The sequence below is a fragment of the Pelmatolapia mariae genome, linkage group LG16_19 (assembly GCF_036321145.2).
Source record: "Pelmatolapia mariae isolate MD_Pm_ZW linkage group LG16_19, Pm_UMD_F_2, whole genome shotgun sequence".
Classification (NCBI taxonomy): domain Eukaryota; kingdom Metazoa; phylum Chordata; class Actinopteri; order Cichliformes; family Cichlidae; genus Pelmatolapia; species Pelmatolapia mariae.
Window position 1 is genome coordinate 34057796 of NC_086241.1, and position 27781 is coordinate 34085576.

The 27781-nt window shown below is 41.7% G+C and overlaps 2 protein-coding genes and 1 non-coding gene across 11 annotated transcripts; 2 read left to right on the forward strand and 1 right to left on the reverse strand.

The window, feature by feature from the left end:
- The first annotated feature begins 1743 nt into the window (after window positions 1-1743).
- ndufv3 (NADH:ubiquinone oxidoreductase subunit V3) lies at window positions 1744-11757 on the forward strand. 2 transcript variants are annotated; one of them, XM_063497157.1, is made up of 4 exons: window positions 1744-1815; window positions 4444-4549; window positions 6788-7750; window positions 11469-11757. In XM_063497157.1, exons 1-4 carry the CDS (start codon window positions 1774-1776, stop codon window positions 11633-11635), a joined length of 1278 nt encoding a protein of 425 aa, XP_063353227.1. In that variant the 5' UTR covers window positions 1744-1773; the 3' UTR covers window positions 11636-11757. The 2 variants fall into 2 exon arrangements, with proteins under 2 accessions (XP_063353227.1, XP_063353226.1); XM_063497156.1 differs by lacking the exon at window positions 1744-1815 and adding an exon at window positions 1952-2076.
- A 447-nt stretch (window positions 11758-12204) lies between these two features.
- Window positions 12205-27766, forward strand: pknox1.1 (pbx/knotted 1 homeobox 1.1). 8 transcript variants are annotated; one of them, XM_063497149.1, is made up of 11 exons: window positions 12248-12291; window positions 13642-13754; window positions 19211-19341; window positions 20192-20363; window positions 21125-21325; window positions 21518-21668; window positions 21780-21877; window positions 22298-22426; window positions 22515-22591; window positions 24859-25025; window positions 26011-27766. In XM_063497149.1, the coding sequence occupies exons 2-11, from the start codon at window positions 13704-13706 to the stop codon at window positions 26190-26192; spliced, it is 1359 nt and encodes a 452-aa protein (XP_063353219.1). In that variant the 5' UTR covers window positions 12248-12291; window positions 13642-13703; the 3' UTR covers window positions 26193-27766. The 8 variants fall into 8 exon arrangements, with proteins under 8 accessions (XP_063353225.1, XP_063353219.1, XP_063353218.1 ...); XM_063497148.1 differs by lacking the exon at window positions 12248-12291 and adding an exon at window positions 12592-12762; XM_063497147.1 differs by lacking the exon at window positions 12248-12291 and adding an exon at window positions 12780-13199.
- Window positions 23086-23167, reverse strand: trnas-cga (transfer RNA serine (anticodon CGA)). Its single transcript has one exon. It is a non-coding gene; the product is annotated as a tRNA-Ser (tRNA).
- Window positions 27767-27781: the final 15 nt, after the last annotated feature.

A 27781-nucleotide genomic window follows, 5' to 3' on the forward strand; every position in this document is an offset into this window, starting at 1 on the left:
AGTGCATTTTCTGAAGAAACTGCAGTGTGAATGCTTGAATCTGAATGTATGCACTGAAATGAATTAATTGCTGAATTTAAGTTAAAAATGTTGAATGAGAGAAAAAAAAACTGAATTTTTAACCTGAAAACAAAAGTGCTAAACTGCTAAAAGCTGAAGTGCACAAAGAAGAAGTTGGAAAATAGCTGAAAATGTTTTCTGAAGAAACTGCAGTGTGAATGCTTGAATCTGAATGTATGCACTGAAATGAAACAATTACTGAATTTAAGTTAAAAATGTTGAATGAGATATGAAAAAAACTGAATTTTGAAACTGAAAACAAAAGTGGTAAACTGCTAAAAGCTGACAATCACACAGAAGAAGTTGGAAAATAGCTGAAAAGTTTTTAAATAAAAATTAGAAAAACCTAAGAAATAAGAAAAGAAAATTTAGAGTCAAAAAACCTCTGAATGAATATTAAAACTTCATATTTTTTGAATAACTGAATGAATAAAATGTGATCCCTCTACTTGGATCCACACAGTTTTAAAGGTTTACATCTCTGAGCTTTGAAAGACATGGTGTTGGAAAGAGAAGAACGATGGCGACGTTTTGAGGGTAAAATGATGGCTGTAGAGCAAACACTGTGGAAACAGCAGCAGTTGAAAGAGAAGTGTTTAAGATGAATCTTGGCACAGTGAGAGACAGAGCTTGTTAAGCAGGCAGGTGTGAGCCTGGTTGCTATAGTGACTGCACCCAATGGCTCCATACACACGCACACAGACATGGACCTCACTTTTGCTGCTTAAAATGAACAGAAAAGTCAGCCCCAAACAAATCGTTCCCAAATTAAAAGTACAAGTCGTATTGACGAAATTCTTTCACCGTGAGCGACAGCAATGTCTAGTCTACTGAATTCTCAGTTTTCATGCCTGTGGAGTTTATTATATGGACGTGGTGACAGTGTAAAGACAGCATGCTCTTCTGATTTTCAAACGAACTTCCTGAGCCATTTTAACATTAGAGTCTATGGAAGAGTTGGAGGGAGTAGGCTGCGCATTGGTGACATTTATGAAAGAACCATAACACCTAGTACAATAGTAAACACATTGGATGAAAGAGGACAGCGATGGCTACGTTTTGAGGGTAAAATCATGCCTGTGGAGCAAATGCCACGGACACAGCAGCAGTTTAAAAAAAAGATTTTAAGATTAATTTTCGACCTGCTTCCACTCTGGCAGTTGAGCTGTCTCACTCTAGCAGCAACATTCCGTCCCATACACACCCATTATAAACTCTGAAACGGCTGAAAAAACATCATGAAACTTACAAAACTTAAAATATAATAATAATAATAAAGATTAGAAGAACAATACTGTGAATGCTTTTACAAGCATTCACACTAATTATTGGGAGTCGATCCTTCTCCCTATGTGGAGCCATTACAGTCAGTTTTAGGGTTTTCCGACCTGCTGAATCCTACTTGGAAATGCAGCTGGAAACCTGTGTGCTTATTGCAGCAAACACAGCAGTCTTCTCTGTGTGTTTTACTTTATAAACTGATTTATTGTGAGCAGCACGATTGTTAACAGACGGTGAATCCATTACAGTCACAGCTTGTTGTCTTTAACAGTCTCAATATTTTTGTTTGTTGTTTGTGTGGATTTCTCCAAAATTTGTGTTGAGTTATTCACAGTCACAGTATAATAAGCAGTTGTGACCACAGCCAAATTGGCCAGCAGGTGTCACTGTGGAGATGGGTTTCAGATTGTTTCGAGGAGGACGCGGGGATAGATGAGATGGAGGCAGGTGATCCGCTGTGGCGCCCCCACAAGAGTGAGTCTCGCTTATTTACACGAGGAGAAGCCTCCAAATGTCTGTACTGACACAACCTAAATCATTTTATAGTAAAAGTAAAAAGAAGGCCTATCAAATCACGTTGCTTTTAAATCCTTTAAAATCAAAACATTGTTTTTCAAAGTTCCATTGGTATCACGGAACTGTTGTATTTAAGCCCAGTTTCCGACCGGAGAATAATATTGGGAACACGAAATGGCGACTTTCTTGTTTCGCATAGGACGATTGGGTTCTCTCAAGGTAACAAGAACTGTACTACCTCTCAGTGTTTTACTGTATCGGTGTTGTGTTTAGCTGTACTAGTACAGATACAACACTTGGACTCAGTCACATCAACGCTGGCGTCTGTAGTACAGACCAGACGACAACTGTCGGAACAGGACAGGCCAACCGCAGCACCGACACATGACCCTGAAACTGTCACAGTTACAGGTCACATCGTTTGTTCCTGTTGTTATTGGAAAGAGACGAACTACTTTGAAAAAAGGGGAAATAAATGATCCCTGTGCTCTGTGATAGTTTAAGCCAGTTTTATCACGGTTAGGACTGATTTTTTCTTAGGGTGGATGGATTGCACAGCATACAGGCATAAAACTGTGTTGTTGGTGGCTGATGGCTCGTGTCAGATGATGATGATGGTCCTCATGTACTTTTCGTCCCTTGGTCCAAAATGTGAACATCGGCATCCTTTGTGTGCAGGTGTACAACTGAGTCTTATCCTGTGGTGGCTCTTCCATGTTGTGGATGGCTGTTTGGTTTCTCCTTTGTAGAGGTCCCAGCATTCCCTGCTGCACTTGACAGTATACATGTTTTTAGCTTGTGTTTGGGAGTGTTGTCCTTGGGATGAACCGACTTTTAGAACCCTTCCCAGGCGTGTCAGCCCCAACTCGCACCTTTCCTCTGTGACTTGATAAAATAGGTGATAAACTAACATGATAAAGCTAAAATGTCTTCACAGTCTGATTTTATGAATAGATGAATTCACTCATCAGGCATAACATTATGATCATTGACATGTGAAGTAAAAATATTGATTTTTGCTACCATTAATAGGTGGAATTTATTGGGGAGTAAGTGGACATTTTCTTCCCAAGGATCATCTGTTAGAAGCAGGAAAAAACAGGGAAGCGTGAGGATTTGACTGAGTCTGATAAGGGCCAAAGTGGGATGGCTAGACTACGGGGTCAGAGCATCTCCAAGTGTGACGGCACTGTGATGCTTTCGGTAATGTTCTGCTGGGAAAACGTGAGTCTTTGTGGGTATTCTCTGATGGCCGAGGTCTCTTTCAGCAGGATAATGAATAATATCCTAATAATAATGAATTCTTCCACAAATCAAAAAAGGTTCAGAAATGGTTTAAGGTTCACAACAATGATTTTGAGGCGCTCACTTGGCCTCCAAATCCCAAGATCTCAGTTCAGTCGAGCATCTGTGAGACGTGTAGGACAAAAAAGTCAGATCTATGGAGGTCCCAGCTCGCAGCTTACAGGACTTGAAGGATCTAACATGTTGGTGCCAGATTCCACAGCGCACCATCAGGAGTCTGGTGTAGTCCGTGCCTCGGCCTGAAGTCAGGGTTGTTTTGACAGCTGAAGGAGGACCAGTACAATGTTAGGAAGATGATTATAATGTTACAATTGATCAGTCTAAGTAAGAGTGCTCAAAACGAGCAGTGTGTACAGTTTAGGTCAGAAGTTTATATACGCTCATCACTGGGCATGAATGTCACTCTAATTTGACTTGTTCTTTTTTCCAGGGTGGAATGATTGTACAGCATATATCTTTAATGACTTTAAAGTTTGAATTTATTTTGGATTTTCCATACAGAGTCAAAAATATACATACTGGCTTGAATATATGCATACACTGACACCTCAACCAGATGCTTTTGGTAGTCACCAGTAAACCTCTGGCATAATTCTGGCTGGATATTTGACCAATCTTTCTGGCACAATTGGTAGAGTTTATTTAAATTGGTTGGATTCCTAGGATAGATCCAACTTTTAAGTGTAGTCCACAAATTTTCAATAAGGTTGAAGTTGGGATCTTTGGGAAGGATATTCAGTAAGTGTAATGTTAGCCTGCTCTATCCATTCTAAAAACACTTTTGATGTGTGTTAAGGATCACAGTTTATTCAGGTGTGTTGCAGCAGGGACACATTTAAAGGTTTCAGGACTCCGGCCCTCGAGGGCTGCAGTTTGACACCCATGCGTCCATGTGTGTCCATGTTTGACACACTCGTTGTTGGTTTGAGGTGAAGTCGGAGAATTTGGAGGTAGACCAGAGATTTCTTATTAGGTCAGCACCCTCTCAGACCATGACAATGTAAAACTCACTTCACGGTGGACAGTGTTGATGGTGTTCAGGCAGTTTCCTCTTCGTGGCAGACTTTAGCCTTGGTCAGATAAATAAATGCTTAGTGGTGGTGGATGCAAAAATGGTGCAGATAGACTTAAAGTGACTATAAAGAAGTTAATGTGTGTCTGGTCTTTTCAGACAGGATTAAGAAAATAGGACACTGCGAGAACCAGTGAAATTATCACAAAAACGAGCCTGAATGTGTGGTTCTGTATTCTCACCGGACAATGTTTTGTTCTCTTCTGCAGCGTCTCCAGTTGGAGAACTTGGGAATCCTGAATAGTTCCCCAGCTGCTTCGTTCTGCACCAAGACTGAAAAACCAGCAAAACCTAGGAAGAAGACCAAGACTGCAGGCAAGAAAAAGACCTTTGGGTTCTGTTAACTGCTTTATGCTGTGGCTTTTTAAGTTGTGCTGGGTGGTTGCTTTTGTTCATTCATACAATAATACATATGTGCACGATGAGTATATGTGTACTTTCAATTATGATGCCTTTAAAGCGTAACATGCACTTCTTTCCACAGTGAAGCTAATGTGCCATATGATTTTTACATTTTAGAGCATGTGGTACATTTTAATCATTTTAATTGAATTCAGTATAAGTCTGTAAGGGATAAAGCTGCTGCTGTTTTACTCTGACTGTGACATGTTGTCGTTAGTTTTGTGGTCCTTCTGTCTAATAGCCAATTTTCTAAATTTGTACGAAGCTGAATGATCTTAAACATATTATTTCTTGATAATCAACATTCCCCGTCTCCTTTTAATACAAAAATGGGAAATAAAACAATCCCTGTCATCGGTTGCCAGCTAAATAGTTTTGTTTTGTCTTTCTTAAACATTGGTACCAGCCCAGATGAGCCGTAGATCCTTGATGATAAAGCTCTTTATTTGGTCGGTCCCCTTAGTCCCTGTAGTGGTGGCCACAGGGGATTATTGTTGTCTTCTGTCATATCGATCCCCTCCATGTCTTCCTTCACTACATATGTCAGCCTTCTCTGAGGTCTTCCTCTTGACTCCATATTGACCATCTTTTGTCCGGCATATCCTCGATCCCTCCTGCACCTCAAAGCCATCTCAACTTTGCTTCTCTCACTTTGTCTCCAATCTGCTCAACCTGATGTACTGATTTCTAATTCTGTCACTCCTAATGACTTGAAGTCTTCCAATCTTCAGCTTCAGCTGTACCTCGTGCCTCCATGTTACTGCCATCATCTCCAAACCCATACCGTCTTGTAAACCTTCCCTTCGGCTCTTGCTGTGATGCTTCTTTGATGTATCACCTTTGGCGCTCTTTTTCACCCACTCCACCGGTCCTGCACTCTCACCTGGGATGGCTGTAAAGCAGGTCATCTACTAATCTGAGGGTTGCTGGTTCAATCCCTGGTCTGCATGCCAAATATCCTTGGGAAGGTTACGAACACAAAGTTGCCCTCTGATGCATCAGAGTATGAATGTGAATATTAAATAGAAAACACTTACATAGAAAAAGCATTTGCTTGTGTGAATGAGGCAAGTTGTGCAACGCGCTCTATAAGAACCAGTGCCTTTACCATTCATCTCTCTTGTGCATTATCTGTTGTTTGGATAGTTGGCCCCTGGTATTTCAAGTGTTCCACCTTTGTTCCCTCTGTCCCTCTGCTCCTTGCATTTTTACCATTCTGTGTTCGTGTCATTCATACACGTGTTCCTGTGGATTTTCGTTCCTCTTCTGTCCAGATGTTACCTCACCTTCTCCAGGCTCACTTCCTCCTGTTTTGTCTGTAAACAGTCCACAGGGATTCCTCGTTGACCTCATCAGCCAACCTGTCCATCACCACTGCAAACAAAAAGGTCCTCAGAGCTGGTCCCATGTAATCCCACCAAAACCTTGAACCCGTCTGTCAGTCCTACTGCACACCTCACCTTTCCACAGGCGAAAGGTGAGGTGTGCAGGTGAGGTTTAGAGATGCAGACTTTTGGTTGTCCCTCTTCTCTTCAGTGTTCATGCCTGTTTTTAATGTTGTGCAGCTTGAAGCCCTAAAAATCCAATATTGGTTTACAGCATGTACCTGCTTAGAGAGTCTCTTAATTCTGATTCTTTTGATGATACCATGAACTGCAGCTGACGCGATATCAAAGTCTCCATAATGTTACGTTATTCTGAAATTGTTCCACAATTTGCAGAGGCAGTTTTTAGAAGTTGGTGATCATCTGTTCATCTTTACTTTTTTTAGAAATTCCACCTCATTAAGATGCTCTCTTCAGTCATGTCACTGACCTGTTGCCAGTTAAACTAATCAGTTACAAAATGTTTCCCCTGCTATTTCTTTTTAGTAACACTTTTCTGTCATCAAATTCAAAAAAAGCTTATATTTTTCATAAAATTGTAAGATATGTCAGAAAACATATCAAATGTTTAAACGATGTTCTGTTACGTATAAAATAGGTTTGTGAGGTAACAGTTCCAGATTATGGGATTGGGGAAGTACATTTAATTCTAAGTGGGATTTAAAAGTATCTAAAAGGAGTTGTGAATGCACACCGACAAATCAAATTGAATATATTATTTTTATTATTTAACTGTTCATGTTATATTTACCATTTTCTTCAGCAGCAGAGGCTCCAGATGAGAGAGCAAACCTGTTAGCCTACAAGACAGCAGTTGCCTTCCCAGTTAGACTTTCAGGGCCTGGATGTTTCCCAGCACAGTCTGTAGATGGAACGGGACCAGCGGTTGTCTCCACTGCAGAAAGCATTGTAGCTGCACAAGCCATCACTCCTGTTACTGCTGCCAGTGAGCAAGTAGCTGCTGAACCAGCAGCCGACTCCGATTCAGACTCTACCGACTCCGATTCAGACTCTACTGACTCCGATTCTGACTCTGACTCTGAGGATGAGAAGAAGAAAGAAATCAAGGGCTTTGCACCAGAGGCAGAACCCCAGAGGATCACAGTCACAGGAGTAAAGGCAGGCACTAACGAAGCTCAGAATGAATATGGGGCTCCTATCACACCTGGTGTAGAAACACCAGCACCCTTAGGAGCAGCTCAAGCTACAGTGAAGGTACCCAGCATTGGTTTTGAGAAGCTGGTGAAGTCAGGCCCTGAAATCATCACTCGAGAGGTGACCGGGTCTGATGTTTCAGCCAAAACTGCTGCAGGAGTGATAAAAGATGCTGCATTTCCTGTTGATGCTCAAATAGAAGCTCCGGGCGAAGCCGTTGGTGAGGCTCTAAAAGACCCGAGGTCTTCCTCTGCTGAAGCTGCTGCTGTGGCTGGAGGTGAAGCTGCTGAAGCTGGAACAGAAGACACCCTTCCTGCTGAAGCTGCTCCTGTGGCTGGAGGCGAAGTTGCTGAAGCTGGAACAGAAGACGCCCTTCCTGCTGAAGCTGCTCCTGTGGCTGGAGGCGAAGCTGCTGAAGCTGGAACAGAAGACGCCCTTCCTGCTGTAGCTGCTGCTGTGGCTGAAGCTTCAGTCTGTGCAGGGAGCACCGAGGAGCAGATGGACCTTGCTCCTATTGTAACTGAAACTGCAGGAGAGGAACTGCAGACAGAGGCCACAGCTGAACACTCTAAGGGTACACACAACACTACCCTGACCCTCAAATCTTTACCTCCCTCTCTTTTTATTTATGGCTCTTCTAGAAATGACCATTGTTTTTCTGCCTGTGCCTCCAAACACAGTCTGAGTGCTGTTGCTCCATTAACCAGGCGGCAGCTCCCCTCACATGTAACAGTTCATGTTGTATTTTAAAAGTATCGTCCGTGTTTTCTATTTAATGGCCTCCTTTAAGCTTCTCTAGGTGCTGCTTTTATTATCAGAATGCTACTATGTTTAGCACTGTTTGTCCAAGACAAATTTCCCACATGGGACAATAATGTTTATTCTTATCTTCTTAACTTACAGCAACTAAAGCGATATCTCTGATTGCCTTGGATTCAGTTTGTTAGTTACATGGGAGAGAAAGAGTAGAGAACTACTTCAATTTTCATTAAATTCTAAGTCATTACAAAGAGATCCTAACATAAATAAGGGAGATGCACTAGTTTAAACTTGTCTATAATATTAGAGAATACTTTGGGATATGCAGCTTGTTTTTCTCTGACAAACCCCACTGGCAACATTGATGTTCAGGTTAAAGACAAACGTCGGAGGTTTGTTGTTCCTGGTTCCTGACATTAGAATATGTCAACTTTACACTGATGTTGATTGTTTTAAGTTCCCTGAAAGTTCTGCTCATCCACGTAAGAGAACTGAAAACGTAAACAGGATGAAAACCTTTATGGAGAATTGGGTCATCTTTGCAGCTTGAACTGCTTGCCAATTTAGTGCTGGCAAACAATAACAGGACTAGAAAGAAATAGACTGAAATCATCTCAGGGACATACTGTAGGCACATGAGAACTGGCACAATATCATGTTTGTGACAGAAGCAAGCTTCATTGAGTTTTCTTCGTTCTTTCTGGGATAGATTATATTGGAGTGCATGATGTCAGTTAGTGTTTTCTGCAGCTCCTGACCCCTCCCATACCCTCTAGTCACAGAATGGCTAAAATGCTTATTTCCTGCTAATAACATTGAAGCGATCATATGGCTAGTGGACATATAGGGAACAAAGGTTGAGCTGATTTCAGTTGTGCTACAGTGGTTACTGTACTCTAATGTGGAACACTTCTTTTTTCTTTTTTAATATACACTACGGGTCAAAAGTTTTAGAACACCACAATTCTTCCAGTTGTTTATTGCAGTTCAAGTCATTCAGGTCCAATGAACAGCTTGAAAATGTACAAAGGTAAGTGGTGAACTGCCAGAGGTTTACAAAAAAAAAAGTTACCCAAAACTGTAAAATAATGTACACATCAGAATTATACACAATGGCCTTTTTCAGGGAACACAACATAGGTTAACAATTTAAAGCTGTTCTGCAGCGAAGGAGGCTGATCAAGCCTTGAAAGCTGCTGCTACTAATTCCTGCAGGTGTTCAACCTTTCTGGATTACTTCCCCCTCTGCCTGCATAAAAGCAGTGTTGGAACACACTGTGGTACCATACCCTCGTGAGCATCAGTTGAACCGTATTGTACTGCAGAAAGTAGAGTGTTGCTACAAAAATAGCGAGAAACGGGCAGTTAAAAATGGAGGAGAGATGGACCATCATAACACTTAAAAAATTCTCCTACAGAGAAACTGCAAAGAAAGTCAAGGTGTCAGTGTTTCTTTCACCATCCAAAGGCTCAGAAACAAACTGTGACAGGAAGAGGTCTGGCAGACCCAAAGACAAAATTGAATCAGAGGACAAGTTTCTGAGAGTTAACCGCTTGTGTGCTGGCGGCTCACAGCACAACAGCTTAATAGTAGTCGTAGTAAGCCCCAAACCCCATCGAGCTGGTTTGGGATGAACTGGAGAGAAGAGTGGAAGCAAAGCAACCTACAGGTGCCACATTTATGGGAACTTCTGCAACAGATATTGGAAGAATTTTGTGAAGAATATTTGATTTCTATTGTAGAGAGAATGCCATGGTTGTGTGCCGCTGTTATATCTGCCAAAGGTGGCTACTTTGAGTCAAAAGTTTAGAATACATTTTACTCTGTAAATAGATTCTATGATTTGTTTTTTTTTTTTTTAACTCCAATTGCTCATTTGTACCGTTCAGAGTGCAATGAGACATTGAACTGCATAATTTTTAATGAAAATTGGGATGTTCTAAAACCTTTGACCGGTAGTGTATATCACGAGGTGGAATCTTTTAACTGTTCCTGTTAATCATGAAAGAATCATTTTAAATTGGAATAAGTAGTTCTTCTCTAGTTCTGCTTTCTACTGTACACGCTGTGGGTCGATGCTTGTAGAGCTTTTTGGCTCTTTTCATCCATACTCTGTGTTATGCTACTGTTGGAGGATTTACTTGACTTGTATACTCAAACTGAAGTTAATTGTTGTGAGGATCAAGAGCAAAGGTGTATGTGATTAAAGGTTTGTCATCAGATGAAATTGCTTCTTGCATACTGCTACACTAAACCTGCTTGTGCAGTCTTCCCTTTGACTTTGTGACCAACTGAACTCTTTCACAGTTTGATTGTTCTTGTCCTAGGACTGCTAACAGTGTCTGTTTTCCCTCACAGAGTAGTTGACTGCTATTTTCTCATGTTAACGTCTGTTCACATGGGCTCATTTGCACCCTTATCTTTGTGTGTATGGAATGTGAGTTACAGGTGCCTGAGGTAATGTTGAGGTTACAGATCATTGTCCCCGGTGCATCAGTGGCTCATGATTGTAGTGTAGATGAATATACTGCTCTTCCCTAACAGCAGCTGGACGAGGAGAAGCTGGGAGTGGCTGGAGTTGGTGAGAGTACTACAGGAATCAGGATTGCAGGCCCTTTTTAAAAACTGTTTGAGTCCCAAAAAAGAAGAAGAGTGCAAATCCTACATCAAGGCCGTTGCTGCAGTATCTTCACGGGGTTTCAGATGATCCAACTACACGGCTGTTAGCTGTGTTTGAAGTTGGAAGTGTCCCACACATCCCAAGACTGTATTCCTGCTTCCTGAAGTAACCTTCCTTCCCCCGCTCCTCACCTTGGTCATTAATTGCACCACTTGTTTATTTCACTTTTTGAAATCTTAGCTTTTGGTTTATCTGGAATCGTATTCGATAAGTGTCGATAAGTGTAGGTGGAAAAAAGTTTTTAATGTGTTTTCATTTTTTTTTTTTTTTTTTAACTTTACTGTCACAGCATGCTGGCAGATTTACAGGAAATCCCTCTCTCTTGTATCTCTGTTTAAGAGTAACATAGCGCTGTGCGGGGGTCAGGCATCTTTTTTTTTTGACTTGTTTTGTTCCATTTCTTTTCTTACCTCTGCAGTATCACTCTTTCTCTATGATGGGCTGTTTTACTCTCTGGAAACATGTTTATCTTGACATCCTTTTTCCAGTCACAAACATGATGCTCCTTACGCTAGTGTCTCCATACTCCATTGGGGGTTGCTGCCATTGTAAAAATCTGTGGCCACAAACCTCCTTGTGTTAGCATGAGTAATGTGGAAATGTGCAGTCCCCTCAAAAAACACATACAAAACTGCATCTTTGTTCTCATTTTTAGAAATTATCAAATGTGGTGTGATGAAGCCCTTCAAGCAGCAGTTACTACTTTAAAATCAGTAACAGGGACACAGGACTAAACCTAGTACTGCATTAACTGACCTTGTTTTATTTCTGTTCCCATACAAGACATTTTGTAAAGCTCACCCTTCTACCAGTTTTCTTACATCTTTCTTTCCCTCCCCCTCCTTACTGCAGAAGCTGCGGCCGTGCCTTCGGAGCCAGAAGAACTGTTTGATAACAGCACTTACAAAAACTACCAGCACCACAGCTACAACCCCTACACATTCGCAGACCTGGATGTGCAGATGGCCAAGTTTCGTCTCCCTCAGCCCTCCTCTGGCAAGCCTTCACCCAGGCACTAAAAAGAGTTGATATGACCATAAGTTATGGCTTAAAGATGACAGTGATGGCAGTGTGTCCTTTTTTCATTTTCCCCCTACTTCTGTTGTTTTTAAAGTAAATCATTAAAGTCCACACATAAGAATTGAGGTCTGTTTTTTGCCTGACTTGGTTGTTTTGTCTTGTATAAAGCAATTGGTGTATAAAGAAATGGGAAAGATCAAACAGTTCTTTTATCATGCTTTTCTGCCTTAGGGGCATCATTTGAATAGAGCTGAGTGTGCAAGTGGTTTATCTGTGGTTCTATTTTAATGATTACAATTTTGACTCCTTTAGCATGCCTGCATGCACATAATGTTCAAATTATCCATACGCATTCGTTTAGGAATAAGCACTCAGCAGTCTGTTGTGTTTCACGCATTAGTATGTTGATGATTAGAACATGTGTGTATATAAAGGAACAAAGTATAAAGCGAGGGAAGTGAATCGCTTTTGCTAAGACAAAAAAAACAGCAGGGCGCAGAAGGACTCGCAGGCAGCAGGACGTCATGTCTCCGCCCACCTAATACATAATCATGAGTCCTGCGCCCCTGCGTGCCCTTGCGCGATGACGTAACGCGACAACTGCGGGTCCCGATTGCTGCAGCCGCTTGTCAGTGTGACGAAGATTGGCACTCAGGTAAGCTGTCACTCAAAGTCCCTCTTTTTCCGTTCCCTATCAATCAAACAATCTGGGCCGCACGCAAAAATGTCCCAGGGCGAGGAGCGCGGACTTAGTCAGGGCAGTAGAGGATGTTTTTTAGAGGAAACAGAAGCGGCAGAGCTGTGTGAAGGATAAAAAAAACTGTATACATGGGAGGGGGGGTTAAAAAATATGTCGGCGTTTTGGGGGCTGAGGAGGATTGTGGAAAAGCAAAGGGCGAGCGCTAGAAACGAGGCCCAACACTTTACCACGTAGGGGAGGGGAAGTAGAGGGCAGCTGTCCCCGCATGATTGATTGACTGAAAAGGGGAGGAATTTAGGATCAACCGGGCTAGCAATCCAATACTTAATAATTTCTTTGCTGCCCAATTATTTCATATAGCTGACAAGAAATATAATTTAATTTAAAATGCATACTGTTAAGCGACCGACGCGGTCTTATTATTTGGTAAAATGGCTTACTTCGAATCAATCCGCAGGAGGGTCTTTTTCTGTACCTGGCTAGATTGGTTAGCTAGCTTGTTTTTTGGCCGCGATTACCTTCGCTAAATATGGCGCTTTGCGTTTTGGTTGCACTACCAGCACGAATACACTTTGAAGTTAATACTTAGCTACGTCGAAGACGTTAGCTCGGCCATATGGTTGCTTATTTGACTGAAGCCTAGGTTGGCTTCGTGAACTAGCGCAAATGTGGCGTTTACGTTACTGGATAATTGTTAGCTGTACGAAAACGACCGTTTTTCCAGTCGGGCTGCTTTGTTTACGAGTAACGTTAGTCGGGTTATAGGAGAGTAGGCTAATATTAGGCCAAAGGATTTATTTCACTTTAATGTCCCCTTGCCGCCACGGTTGCCAAAGCTAACACGAGCTAAAGGCTAAACCGTGGTGGGTGTGTTAACATCAATTGCAAGACACGCTAAGATAATATCAGCATTATTATTTGTACAACACCCCTTAGGTTCATGATACCAGCCTCTTCTTGGCTTTTAGAAGTGAGCTGGATAAGCTATATGCAAAGAAGAGTAACGTTGGACCCCGTAGTGTGCATTCGCTACGAGCACATATGAAGACAACATTCGATTATATCATTAGCACCTTGTCATTTCTGTTCTAATATTGACATTTTGTATATATTTTTCATCTTGGTGTTACAAAGGGGAACAGTATTATGTCCATACTTCTGTATTTTACCGTAACAATGCCAGCCTAATTAACAAAGCCAGTAACACTGATAATAGTTTAATAGTGAAATCAGAACAGTTCTGTCATTTGAAGCTTATGTGCAAACACCTGAGGCAGTCTAACTGAAACTGTGTGTACTGTGTAGGTTGGCCACCAGTCCCTGCACTCTATAATGCCCCAGTGTTTGCAACATCTGCAGTGAACGTGATGGCAGCCCACTCAGTCTCCATAGATAAGTACCCAAAGGGAGAGCAGCAGGTGGGTGAGAGGGACAAACTTTGCTTGGACTTGCAGGGAGCTATAGTCTGCTCTTTTGAGATACTAGTTAACTAAAGAGAATAAGCACAACAGCAGGACAGGATACTGTTTGTAATTGGGACATCTAAACATTCTAGGCTACAACTTTGAGTGTTCTGGACTCTTTGCCTAATAGATAATTTATTGTTAGTGGTGATAAGTCAGCCTTGGTAGCAGAATAACGTGAACACTTGGTGCATGTAACACTGGTACGCAATCAGTGTCAGTGCTGTTACACCAGTTTGAGTAATATATAGGCTGTGAGCTTGTCTCTGAAACTCAGTATGGGAGACATCAGTAATGCATTGTAAGCCTCATTTCCTCCTAGTATTTATCTGTATGCATATTTGTAAATTGCTTAAAAAACATCTTTATTTAGGTGCCAAAATTTGTGGGTGTTGAGAGCTAAGAATGAACTATGACTAAGAAGAAATGTTCCTCCCTACGCAGGCAATCATTTTTGGTCTATTTGTGTTCAATCTAAGTCATTGTTGGCTGCAGTCACATGGTTGGGGATGGGATTTATGCTCCTCGAAGGGACTGTGTTGCTGGTAGGCAGGCACAGTGTAAAAAGGGAGAAAGACTTTGCTCAATGAAAGTATTTTGCAGAGCCTGTGCTCACATTTCAATTCAATTCAGTTTTATTTATAAAGCACCAAATCACAACAACAGTCGCCTCAAGGTGCTTTATATTGTAAGGTAGGCCCTATAGTAATACAGAGAAAAACCCAACAATCATATGACCCCCTGTGAGCAAGCACTTTGGCGACAGTGGGAAGGAAAAACTCCCTTTTAACAGGAAGAAACCTCCGGCAGAACCAGGCTCAGGGAGGGGCGGGGCCATCTGCTGTGATTGGTTGGGGTGAGAGACAGAAGATGGGATAGAAGACATGCTGTGGAAGAGAGACAGAGATTAATAACAAGTATGATTCGGTGCAGAGAGGTCTGTTAACACAGGCGTATGGAAGTTAGGGGAGTGTATTCTCAGTTGTTATTCTTTGGACAGCAGAGATGGTAGTGTTTCACTTTCTGGATCATGAGGGTTCTGCCAGACCTATGCACTGGGGACTTAAAAAAATATTTCAGAAAAGGGTTACAACCTAATGAATCTTAATATTTTCCCATTTCTTTTAACAGTTTGTTTGTTTAAAGTATGGAGATGTTAGCAAAGGGAATGGAAGAAGCAAATCGGTCATTGTCATCTTATTTTCCTTTTATACTGGAGGTGGGAACTAAACTCTCTGATGTGTTGCCTGTCCTGCTGTGTGTTGAGATATATATAAGCATTTATGCTGATCTGTCTGTTCCACCACTCAGTTAACATTATATCAGGTGGACAGTGCTACAGTAATGATAAACAAGATAAAATTGTACCTCCCACACTCATTCGGTGCAGTCATTGGCAAACTCTGCGGTGCCTGCAAAACAATGTCAGGTAAAATAGTGGCATTTAGTTCATGTGCGATTCTTATTATGTATCCACCCAGGAGTACGCCTAGTGCTACTTCCAAGGGAATGTTGTCAAAAGCAAACACAGGAGGACACTGACATAAATAACCCATAATGCATTGTAACAGTGAAGCACAAAGTTGCATGACAGAGGCAGCTGGGATTAAACATCAGAAACTATCTGTTAATGTTTTTCATTGTATGTTTAAAAATATATATATATTGTTACTCTGTTCATTTAATGGGGTTGAGTGATCGCTTTAATGTGTCTCCTTTTGGCAGGGAGGCTCAGAGGAAGTGATGTAAACCCACAAAATGGTGCTCATGAAAAAAGCTATACCACTGTTTATTCACACCAATGTCTGTTGAACAGCAGTACAGATTGTGTCTGCAGAGTGTGGGAAATTTTATGCTGAAATAGACTGAAGTGATTCTGTCTGCCGCAGATACACAGCAGTTATTTTTCCAAGTAACATGATGTCATCGAAATGCATGACTCCAAAAATGTGACTATCCATGATGACGTGGCTCCATTTCATCAGTCGTACAAAAATGAAGCCAAAATTTCCCACTTGTGAGGGCTGCCATCTTGTACTTCAGGAGTCAGAGTCTGTGCAGTAGTGACTCTTAGTGGAGGAGTTGTTGGTCTCCTGTCTACAGCCCCACATGATTTAAACGTGAGCATATCCCATGTGCTTTTTATGTAGCCGGGGTTGTTCAGTTTTAACATCTCTGCTGGTGGTTTTACTGCTCCTCACGACTCAGGAAATTAAGGCAAATAAAGCCATGTTGGTTTAATTAAAAAGGCACACATCTTACCATACTATAGTTGTATACAACATCTAACATCCCTTCCTTCATCCTTGCTAACGTGTTAGCTGGATTAGCAGTTAGCACACACACTGTTAGAAGGTTGTTGTTATACACCAGTGTTGCTCATAGTCGAGATGTTTGACTAATTAGTCAGTGTAACTTTGTTACCCTGATTTTAGACAAGAGAAATGACAGCTGCATACACACCTCAGAAACACAGTGTTACTGTAATTATCTAAAGATTCAATGTTGCCTTTTGAGATTTTAACATAAAGAGAACTGGAGACTTACACTCTCTGAGCACTCTGCAGCCTGGTAACATGGAAACTTTCAATTGGATCTTACATTTAAAAACACATCAGCAGAAAGTTTCTTTGAAGTATAACTTTTTTCTTTTCATTTAACAACATGACCCAGAGTAGCAGTAGTTGTTAGTGTTTGTTTTTTAAATCAACAGCTGCATTTACTCAGGCAAAAACAAGTGAGGGAGACTATCAGAGCCAAGCTGGGTCTGGATTCTTGGGTCCAGTGGTTTGTAGAAACTTCCTACTATTCTTTCAACACAGCTGTCCTGTGCCAGATGTTCATTTGACCCACTAGGGTAGACATCGTGTCAGAAACATCAGGAGGACTGAGGTTCATTAGAGGGATCAAGAAGAGCTCAGGCTTCACCATCAGCTCCCTCAAAGGGAAGTCTTCAGATCTCCACCGTAGGCCTAAAAGGAGGACAAACCCAGCACTTAAACAGTGTTTCTGAACTTTTACACAATGGTGTTACATTTAGTTCAGTAGAAAATTATTTAAAATCTAAACATATAGTAATTAGAGAGGTGTTGCCCTAATATGTTCAGAAGCTGAGCACAGCAGACATCATCAGTTTTCTTAAATCCCAAACTGAGTAACTGTTTATGCGCTTAAAGGTAAAGAGGATAATGGTACATAATGATACCAATTACATGGATATATAATCCCTTTGACTTTCTTTCATGAACTTCCTCAGTAAGGTAGCTGCAGCCTTCACTGACGGTAAATAATCTGGCAGTTTAGCCTTTGTTCTTTTTTTAAATCAGGTCATTTTTTGAGTTACTATAATTTTGCTCCAAAGTTAAATAAATGAATTTAGCATAAAGAGTGGGCATATTGGATGATTCATCTGTCACTGGGTGGTGCTGAAATCTGAGAGCAACTCCGGTAATCAAAGAATCATCACAGTCAAATGTGAAGTTTATCCCTTAAAGCTCATCCTTCCATTATCCTGACACACTTTGGTTCTGAACGTCTTATATATTTTACAGTCTGCAATTCTGATGACAGCTGACATGCAAAGTGTTTGTTAAAAAACAAAGCTATATAGAGCAATAAAATAAGCATTAGTTCTTTCCATGGATTTTTAAATTGGATTCAGGTCGTGTGATTGGCTGGGCCTGATGGCAGTTGATTTTTATCAGGAATGTCGGTATATTTTTCCATTCATCCTTCCTTCAGATATATGAAGTGTGCGAGTGCCGTATGCTGGAAAAATGGCCCCACACCATGATGTTCTCACCTCCAAACTTCACTCTCGGTTTGGGGTGTTTGACTTTCAAACATGGTGTGTATTACAGCATCCAAAGTTTTCAGTTTTGGTCTCGCCTGACCAGAATATGTTCTCCCAGTATTTCACAGGCTTGTCTAAATGTTGTTTAGTCAGGCTTAAAACACACTTCAGCATGCTTTTTCTTCAGCGGTGGAGTCTTGTGTGGTCATTGTGCATACAGGCCAGTCGTACCTGCTGATTCCAGATCTCTTCTCATAATTCTTTTGACTCCCCTGTCTGAAATCTTGCAGGGAGCATCTGGTCATGGCTGGTTTTGGTAAAACGATGCTCTTTCCACTTCCACATTATAGCCCCAAACAGTACTAATCACTAGAACAGTCTTCAGAACTGTTCTTGTAAGCGATGCCATCAGTATGTTTTGCAGGAACCATAAGGTTGCGCAGGTTTTGAAAGAGCTCATTGGTTTTACCCAGTATGAGATGTTTCTTGTGTGACACCTTGGTAACGATTCAGCTTTTCACAGTCACCAGTTGGGACTGAGCCAGCTGATATTAATTTGCACCAAGTGGCAGGACTGCTTTATAATTACTGATAGATTTCAGCTTTTGCACCTCCCTTTCTTAATGTGTTCAATACTTTTTCACAGTTGTAGGGAAAATGGATTTGTGCTTTGAGCAGCAAAATTGAGTATGTGGGTTGCACCCACGAAAACTCACCAAATCTTCCCTTCCAAACAGCATATTCTTCTATTGATTGGTGTCATTTATTGATTTGGATGATTGAAGTCTGCCATATTGGCAGTTTATGCATTTGCCAAACAGGGCCTCAGTAGCACGTGATGCTCCTCCACATGCTGGTCACCAGCTTAGTCGTATACCTGCAGGGTGGCTGGGCTCAGAAGGTAGAGCAGGTTGGAAGGTCTGTGGTTTGATCGCTGGCTGCTCCAGTCTGCATGCCAAAGTATCAAAGACACTGAAGATGGATACTGTGTGTAAATGTTAGACAGAAAGCACTTGAATTAATATGTGTGACTGGGTGAATGAGGCATGGTGTAGAAACATGTTCTTTCTGTTAGTCCAGTTTACTGCAGAACACCTTATTGTCAGTTTGAAACAGCAGGTTGTGGTTATGGAAAGTAAACAGTAGACCTTCTCTCAGTATCTAGACTCTGCCTCCAGTTACCAAGGAGATACACCCAAAATTCTCTAACTGTTGCTGCTCATCAAACTTCTAAGAAAGGTGACTCTTTGAACCCAGATCAACATGATGAGTAGTAGTAATGGCAGTACTAGTAATCTGAGGTGAACTTCTTTTGTTTTTGTTTGAGCCCTGCCCCATTTGCTAACAGAGAGGGTGGGCTTTATGACCTGTACTGCAGCCTGACACCAGGGGGCAGTAGACACTTTTTGGGAGCTGTCAGGTCGTCCAGGTTTTCTGTAGTCATTTGTGAGTAACTTGTTGATCTCAGAAAATAGTCTTTATGCTTGAAAATTCCTATGACTTTGAAAAGGAGTGCTATTAAAATGAAGCTCAGCCACACGTTGTCACATGTCGTCTTTCTCTTGAACGCTCCATGCTGTAATTGTCTGTTTCTTGTCTGTTCTCACCTTCCCTGCAGATGCAAGGCATCATAAAGGTAGACAGTGATTCGGAGCAGAAGTTTATGGAGGGTACGTTGGGAGAGGTGCCCAGCCTGGCACCAACAGAGCCACAGACACCCATGGACGCTGACAAGGCCTCCATATATCGGTAGGAGTGTATGTTTGTGTTTGTTTAAATAGAAAATCAGACATTCTCAACAGTAGCAGTATATGCAAGCTGTTTAATTTAAATTAAATCAAACTATATATGAAAAAAAGTTTGCACATGCATATTTTCATCATCTTCCTCTGTAGTCTTCCTTCTCCACCACTGCTCTCTCTCACGCCTCTTTTTCTCTTCATCCTCACCTCCAAACTGACTTCCTGAACTGAAGTCAAATCTTTAACACATGAAAATGTGCATAGACATGATTATTTATTCCAAATGTTGTCCTAATTACATATCATCAGCAGATTAGACTTGTAACCCTGCTGCCCCCTGATTGCTTACAATGAGCATCATGTTAGCTTATAACCAGCTGTTGTTTAGGCAGCAACAGCTGGTTATAAGCTAAGATTATGCCAGCTGATGTTAGACTAGTGTCCTAAAAGGGTCCAGATAAAGAGTTTGGTTACATCCTCACATCAAATGAGAGTTTATTTTCCAAGCGTTAGAGTCCAACAACGTGAGCTCCACTTCAAAGAAAGTTTCACCAACACTGGCAAAAATATTTTTGGTTACTGACAGAAGAGTTCAGGATATCCTCCACACCTCACCTCAGGAGGGAAGCAGGTTGAATGGTTGAAAGAGTTTAGGACTGTGTGTGTATACGTGTGTGTAAATATACATATATTAAATGTCTGATGTCAACAACAAGTTCTGATTCATTTAGGTCTCACGTCCTGCTGCCAATACTTTTTTTGTTTTTCCCCGTCCCTGTGGATTTTCCAAGTTCTTACTGAGGAAGCTTGAAGTGATCCTTTTTCTGTGTGTGTGTCTGTGTGTGTGCCTTTCGCAGGCATCCTCTGTTCCCTCTGTTGGCCCTGCTGTTTGAGAAGTGTGAGCAGTCCACGCTGAGCTCTGATTGCATCACCTCAGCAAGCTTTGATGTGGACATTGAGAATTTTGTCCGTAATCAAGAGAAGGAGGGGAAACCTTTCTTCAGCGAAGACCCTGAACTTGACAACTTGGTGAGACATTGTTGCTTCAGAAAGCTAAACCCTATTTCACAGCATTTATGTTTGTACATGCAGAGGGCTATGTAACCTATACGAACACGCTTGCATATTGTCTTCCAAACAACCAACAACTTGAAGCTCAACAGGGATGTTGATATACCGATTGGTTGAAAAGAAAGGGAGTGACAGAAGGTCAACACAAACCACAAAAAGTAAACTATAATAAAAGATAATCAAGAACAGCATGAAAGGCTTTGGTGGACACTTTTCATTGTTTTCACTTCAGCTCTTTGTTTGTTGATTTCACTTCTCTCTGAAGGGCCAGCAACAGTAGAAGCCCACAGACTTGTTGTTTGTGACAGTAAACGGCTACAGGGGCCAGAATCGGCCTGTTAAAGACGGCCCACGGGATGGCTTTGGAAATGTGAAGGAGGGCATAAATTTTAGACTTTTAGGTTTATTTTCCTACTGAGAAAGACCTCGTTACCATTCATGCTACAACAAATAAGTAGTAATTAAATCTTCACAGGGTGGCATCGTGCTGTATTGCTTGTTCACCGGTTTCTACCAGTTAATAAGAATTCCTTGTGAAAATGATGCCACAGTGGGTATTATTGAGTGGTCAGGTCTGACTTGGAAATTCTGTGCTGTGATCAGAAGCGACTGTCATAGCTGGACCTGACCTTTGACCTCCCTGAAATGCCCTCAGGTAAACATTTGTTAAACAGAAAGATGTTGAGCCTAAGAACTCTTTCCATTCCTTCTATCTGAAGATGGTGAAAGCCATCCAGGTGCTGCGGATCCATCTGCTGGAGCTGGAGAAGGTGAGCGACCTGTGCAAGGACTTTTGCAGTCGCTACATCGCCTGCCTCAAGACTAAGATGAACAGTGAGACTCTGCTGAGTGGTGACCCGGGAAGCCCATACTCACCTGTACAAGGCCAGGCCCAGAGCTTCTCACCCACCAAGTCTCAGGTATGCAGTGTAGGTGAACTACAGGCGTCACCACCAAACGCCTCAGGTGAAGAGTTAGCTACCACTGATCAGTGCCCCTGCTGGGGTATATTAGCCAGTTAAATGGGAATACTTTAAAAATGGCGTTGTAAGAGTTAGCAGCATGGAAAACATACATGCGCCTACTTTATTTATGCATGCTCTATTACACAGACCCCCAGCTCCATATCAGGGACCATTAGTCCCCAGGGTCAAATTGTAGTTCCAGCATCGGCCCTTCAGCAAGGAAACGTTACCGTGACAGCTGTCAACCCCACCCAGGTGGTCGCAGGTATGTCATCTTGGCGTACGACCCCTTCCTCAGGTACTGCACTAATGACTGTAGCCGAAATATTCACATGTACCAACAGGACTCTTTGATCGAGTCTTCTGCGCTCAGCTGAGCAGGTTAGAAAATTGTGTGTTTGTATTTCAGGCGGGACTGTGTACCAGCCAGTCACAGTCGTAACTCCTCAGGGCCAGGTGGTAACACAGGCTCTTTCTCCCGGGACAATACGCGTCCAGAACAATCAGGTAATACATCTGTCTATGTTGCTGCCGTGCTATTAAGTGGAATCCCTGTCATTGAATTTTACTGCTCCCACTTGTGATTCCTAGAGTATTTAAAAGTAGAATGGGAGGCAGAGTAAAAGTGTATTGAATTAAATGAAGACAAGCTTAGAGGTGTTGGAGGGCATCACGTTGTAACTTTGCTGTTACATTGTTATAGAACAACCTTTACTGCGTATTGACTATGGCAGATAATGTGTTGTCTGCTCCTAAGAACAAATGATGTAGCTTTTTAAGATTGGTGCCCTGTCATTAAGGGCAAATAATTCAAAATTAGAGCTGAGGTCCTTGATTAAATGATGTAGAACAGTATTGTAATTTAACATAACCTTTCATTCTGTTGAGATAATTAAAAGATGGCTAAACAAACATCTGTGTACTCAGCTTCAGCTGCAGTTTCACCAGGACTTGAACCTCTTTAGTCATGAGGACAATTCAACCAAGAACAAGCGCGGCGTTCTTCCAAAACATGCCACGAATGTCATGCGCTCATGGCTCTTCCAGCACATCGGGGTGAGTCTTTGTGCATAGATCATCTGCCTGTATAGAACTCAAGTCCTTACAAAATAGTGATGCATTTCAACCCTGTTCTATTGTGCAGCATCCATATCCCACAGAGGATGAAAAGAAGCAGATTGCTACTCAAACAAACCTGACACTTCTGCAGGTCAACAACTGGTGAGTTGCTCTTCATCCCAAGAAAATACTAACTACATTACTATTTACAGTCATGTTTGTGATGGCAGGCATTTTTCTACTACTGCTATGATGCCTTCCAGTCAGGTTTTAGACAGAACCACAGCGCTGAAACCGCTCTGACCAAAGTGTTTAATGACATATGTCTGAATACAGACAGTGGAAAAATGTCAGTTTTAGTTTTACTGGATCTCAGTGCAACATTTGATACAGTTAAGAAAGAAAGAAAGAAAGTATACTTTATTGATCCCCATGGGGAAATTCCTCTCTGCATTTAACCCATTCACTCTGTGAAGCAGTGGGCAGCCATTGGGTGCCCGGGGAGCAGTGTGTAGGGACGGCACCTTGCTCAGGGGTACCTCAGGGTAGCCGTTCAGTGGATTCGAACCACCGACCTTCCGATCATAGGGCCACCACTCTACCTAGTGAGCTATCCCTGCCTAAAAATACTTCACCTGTCCGGTGGAGGACCCGAACGCTGTGAGCAGGATTTGAACCTGCGCGGGGAAACCCCATTGGATTTCGAGTCCAGCGCCTTAACCACTCGGCCATCACAGCCATATCACAACATATTACTCAAACGACTGGAGAACTGGGCAGGTCTTTCAGGAACTGTACTAAACTGGTTCAAAACATACTTAGAAAACAGGAAATACTTTGTATCAATAGGTAACTTCACATCTGAGCAGACAAGTATCATGTGGAGTTCCCCAAGGTTCCATCTTGGGACCTCTTCTGTTTAACATTTACATGCTCCCACTGGCACAGATTATAAAGAACAACAAAATAAACTGTCATAGCTATGCAGATGACACACAAATATATATCACAATGTCACCAGGAGACCGAGGCCATGTACAGGCTCTTGGTAAATGCATTGAGGAAATTAATGACTGGTTGTGCCACAATTTTCTCCAGCTAAACAAAAACAAAACTGAAGTAATAGTCTTTGGAGCCAAAGAAAAACGATTACAGGTCACCAGAGAACTTCAATCTATACACCTAAAAACCACAAACCAGGCGAGAAATTTGGGTGTAGTGATGGATGCAGACCTAAACTTAGAAAAACACATTAAGATTATAACAAAATCAGCTTACTATCACCTCAAGAATATATCAAGGATCTGATGTCTCAACAGGACCTGGAAAAACTAGTCCATGCATTCATCTTTAGCAGGCTTGATTACTGTAACAGCATCTTTACAGGTCTACCTAAAAAATCAGTTAGACAACTACAGCTCATTCAGAACTCTGCTGCTCGAGTCCTCACTAAGACCAAAAAAGTGGACCACATCAGTCCAGCTCTGAGGTCTTTACACTGGCTGCCTGTCCGTCAGAGGATAGACTTTAAAGTTCTGATGCTGGTCTATAAAGCTCTGAATGGTTTAGGACAAAAATACATCATTGACCTCCTGACCCAGTATGAACCTTCCAGATCCCTCAGGTCATCTGGATCCAGTTTTTTATCAGTTCCCAGAGTCAGAACCAGACACGGAAAAGCTGCATTCAGCTTTTATGCTCCATATATCTGGAACAAACTCCCAGAAAGCCTCAGATCAGCTGAAACACTCAGTTTATTTAAATCCAGGTTGAAGACCCACCTGTTCTCAGCTGCATTTGAATAAAGCACCAAATCTGCACTGTTTTACTTTTAAGCTTAAATTTCAAAACTTGTTTTTTTTTGTTTTTTGTTTTTTTCATTTTAAATCATGCTTTTTATTTGTTTTTCTTTTTTAATGTCTCTGTAAAGCACTTTGAATCACCTTGCTGTTGAATTCTGCTGTATACATAAACTTGCCTTGCCTAATTGTTGTAGTATAATTGGTCAGCCAGGTAATTGTGCGGGGCTTCTTGTGATCAGCTGAGGGTTTCTTCTTTACTCATCTCGTTTCACTTTTCACTCATGAAACTCTGACTTGTTCCCATAGTTTGCCATTTGACCTCTCTGCTTTTTTGCCTAATGAAAACAAAACAAAAAAGACGATATTTAACTTTGTCCTAAGTTAATAACGGCAACTTCTTTAAGTACAGGTAGGACGTGTCACCTTTTTGGCTAAGTTTAAGGAGGTTACGGTGTATTTAATATGTACAGGACATCAGACAGTTCCTATTCTTTGTGTCCTTCGAGTCAGGGTGTGTAAAATCCAGCTAACCATACAGCTGTCCATACCTGTCAGTGAGCCTAATCAGCACCTGTTAGCGTTTGAAGTGCAAAGGTCTGTACAGCCAGCATCACCCTGTGTCTGCAGGTTTATAAATGCACGGAGACGGATCCTGCAGCCCATGTTGGATGCCAGCTCTTCAGAGACACCCAAAGCCAAGAAAAAGACACCTCAAAACCGGCCACTGCAGCGCTTCTGGCCTGATTCCATCGCAGCAGGAGGAGGGACCCAGCAGCAAGTTACCATGCCTGATGGTAGGCAGCACAACACCGTATCGAGATGCTTTTGTTGTTGTACTTGGCCCATTATATTAGAGTTAATGCAGAGAAACAGACACACACTAGTTAATGTAGTGATACCAGCAGATTTCCTGCCCGCTGCTGCTGCTTGACAAACTGTCGTTCTAGTTTGGCAACAAATGTCATCACTGTATCACAAATGTTGCTGCTTTTAACAAATTGCTGACAATGTGACTAGGACTGCAACATTTCATAGCTCGATTGTTTAAAAATCCTTGACACAAATTGATTCAATGCTTTGTTTAATCTACAGCTCTGTAGCACTCAGGTGTCACTATTAAGTAGCTTAATGTGGAAAGCACAGAGGCAGTTGGTACTGTTACAGAGACAGTGCGCTCAGGTAGAGAAAAAAAGATTTTTCCAGCATCCAAAACAACAGTGCTGTTGCTATGATTGCCACAGGAAGTTTTACTAGGAAAAAGCTGGCAGGAGTTCTTGAGCAAACCACCTGATCAACAAGCTCCAGCATGAAGAACAGCGAACTTTGTAAGCTGCTCTGTCCACCCCTGTTTGTTTTACACGGCAAAAAAAATCTGGACTACAGAAGTTAAACAGATGAACTGTTAAGTAAAGACGTGAACTTAGTCTGATACAGTTTTAGTTTAAATAAAGCAGATGCTGAAGGCTCACAGCAGCTCTTCTACTTTATATAGTGAGAGGAAAGAGGGCATGAGGTGTAACAGACCATATTCATTTCAAGGCTGCAAGGCAGACTGAAACAAATACAGTTTTAATTCAACAAAAAACAAAACTGTAAGATCATATTGGATGTGTGTTTTACATGATAAAGCAGAATAAAAGCACACAAAGCAAACGTTAGTCATTTCCTGGAAAACAACGAGACATGTTCGTGACTCGTGTCAGGAGTTTCCAGCCACAGCTTTTCCCTTCTGCCTTTTTTGGTAATAAGCTTTTAAAAAAAACTGTCTCAATATTTTAGGTACAATGGTGACGATGAACGTGGAGGGTCTGCAGAGCCTGACATCAGACGGTGCCACGCTGGCAGTACAGCAGGTGATGCTGGGAGGCCACAGTGAAGACGAGTCGGGGGACAGCGGAGATGAGGACAATGACGCGGACATGGCGGGGCTGGGCCTGGACAATAGCAACTCATTGCAGTAGAGGACAAGCACCGCCCACACGCAGAGGACACACAAAATGAGTTCGACAGAACAGAGGTGCGTCCGTTTGATTTCCACAGAGCACAGGACACACTGGGACGGACCCTGCCTCCACCCTGCTGAACGGCGGTTGTTGCTGCACGTGTATGTCAGGAGTGTCATTTCACAAACAGTTTTTTATTATATAAATGATGTAGGTGAGTGCACTTTTTGTATATTTAAGCTCAAAAAGATGAAATCAAACTGAAAAACAAAACAAGTGTTAAAAACACCTGAGACAAGTTTGTATACTCCGTTAATAAATGTTGACTTTTTTTGTCCCCGCCCCCGTCCCCCCCCTGCTCCCAGCTAGATTGTCATTTTGGATGAGACCACTTCTGTCTTGTTCTTGTATCTCTGGTTTGTCTTGACTTTTGCATGCTTGTGTTTTAAGTAGATGTGTGCTCTTATGACTGACTCCATGGCTCACACTGCCCCCTGCAGGCAGAGTAGAGCACAGGTGGAGAGATTAAAAGTAAATTAGAGGAGAGATGCTTATTTTTCTATACAAACATATGAAATGAGTGTTTTTTTGTTTGATTTTTGGTTTCATTTTTGTGTTCTCCTGTTTTGTAAGAAATATTTATGTACAGATTCATAATAAATGCTGTGACCCTGTTTTCCAGGGTTCTTTTGAAGTTTTCTAAAAAACAGAAAAAGAAATTGAATGCTGATGAAAATTACTATTTAAATTGGTTTTAAGCTTAAAATATTAACAAGGCCTTATCTGTGTTCTTTTCTAAAATAAATCTTACCAAGAAGCACAAAAAGGAAGTATGACCCTTGGAGAAATTGGCCAAAAAGACACTAAACAGTGGAACACTTGTGGCTCCGTAAAGCATATTTTTACTTTGTGTACTGCAGTATCACGGGAACCCTCTCCAGCAGCAAAGCGACTGCAGCGTTCCCGTCTTTGTTTGGCCCACAATGTGTATACCATACATTATGTCTTTTAACCATCTTACAGTAGTAGCGTAGGTGTCACTTTCTAAAATGCACAATCCAGAACACTATGCTAACCACACAATCAGGAGGGGTTACGAACTCCATCAATAAGAAGCAGTGGACTTTTTGCACGCATTTAGCTTTTATTTTATGTACACGCTACATACATGCTGTTGCATTGAAAACAGAGCAGCTGGAAACTTGGAGTCATTGCCCTCCTGAAGGAATGATCCCAAGGGCTGCAGCTGCGACCATGACCCCCCGCCCCACTACACACACACAGTGAAGGATCTGAAAGCTCCATCAGTTTGACATTACTGCACATATTGGGGTGCCTCTTGTTTAAATAACTGTAATGCTGTACTGTAAAACAGTTGTTTGTAAGTAGTTGCAGTAACTCAGTTTTTATCCCTCTTGTAAAGTTAACTTTGTTCATTTGATTCAGTCTGAGGGTTTAATGGCTACGCGTTGCCCTCGCTGAACTCTGTCACCTCTGTCTAGCTTTTTTGAAGCATTCACTTTTCTCTTGTACTTCTCGCTCGTCTGTTTTGCCTTAGAGCTTTCTATTTTGGAATAAATGATGCCTAACTCTGCCGTCCACTGTCT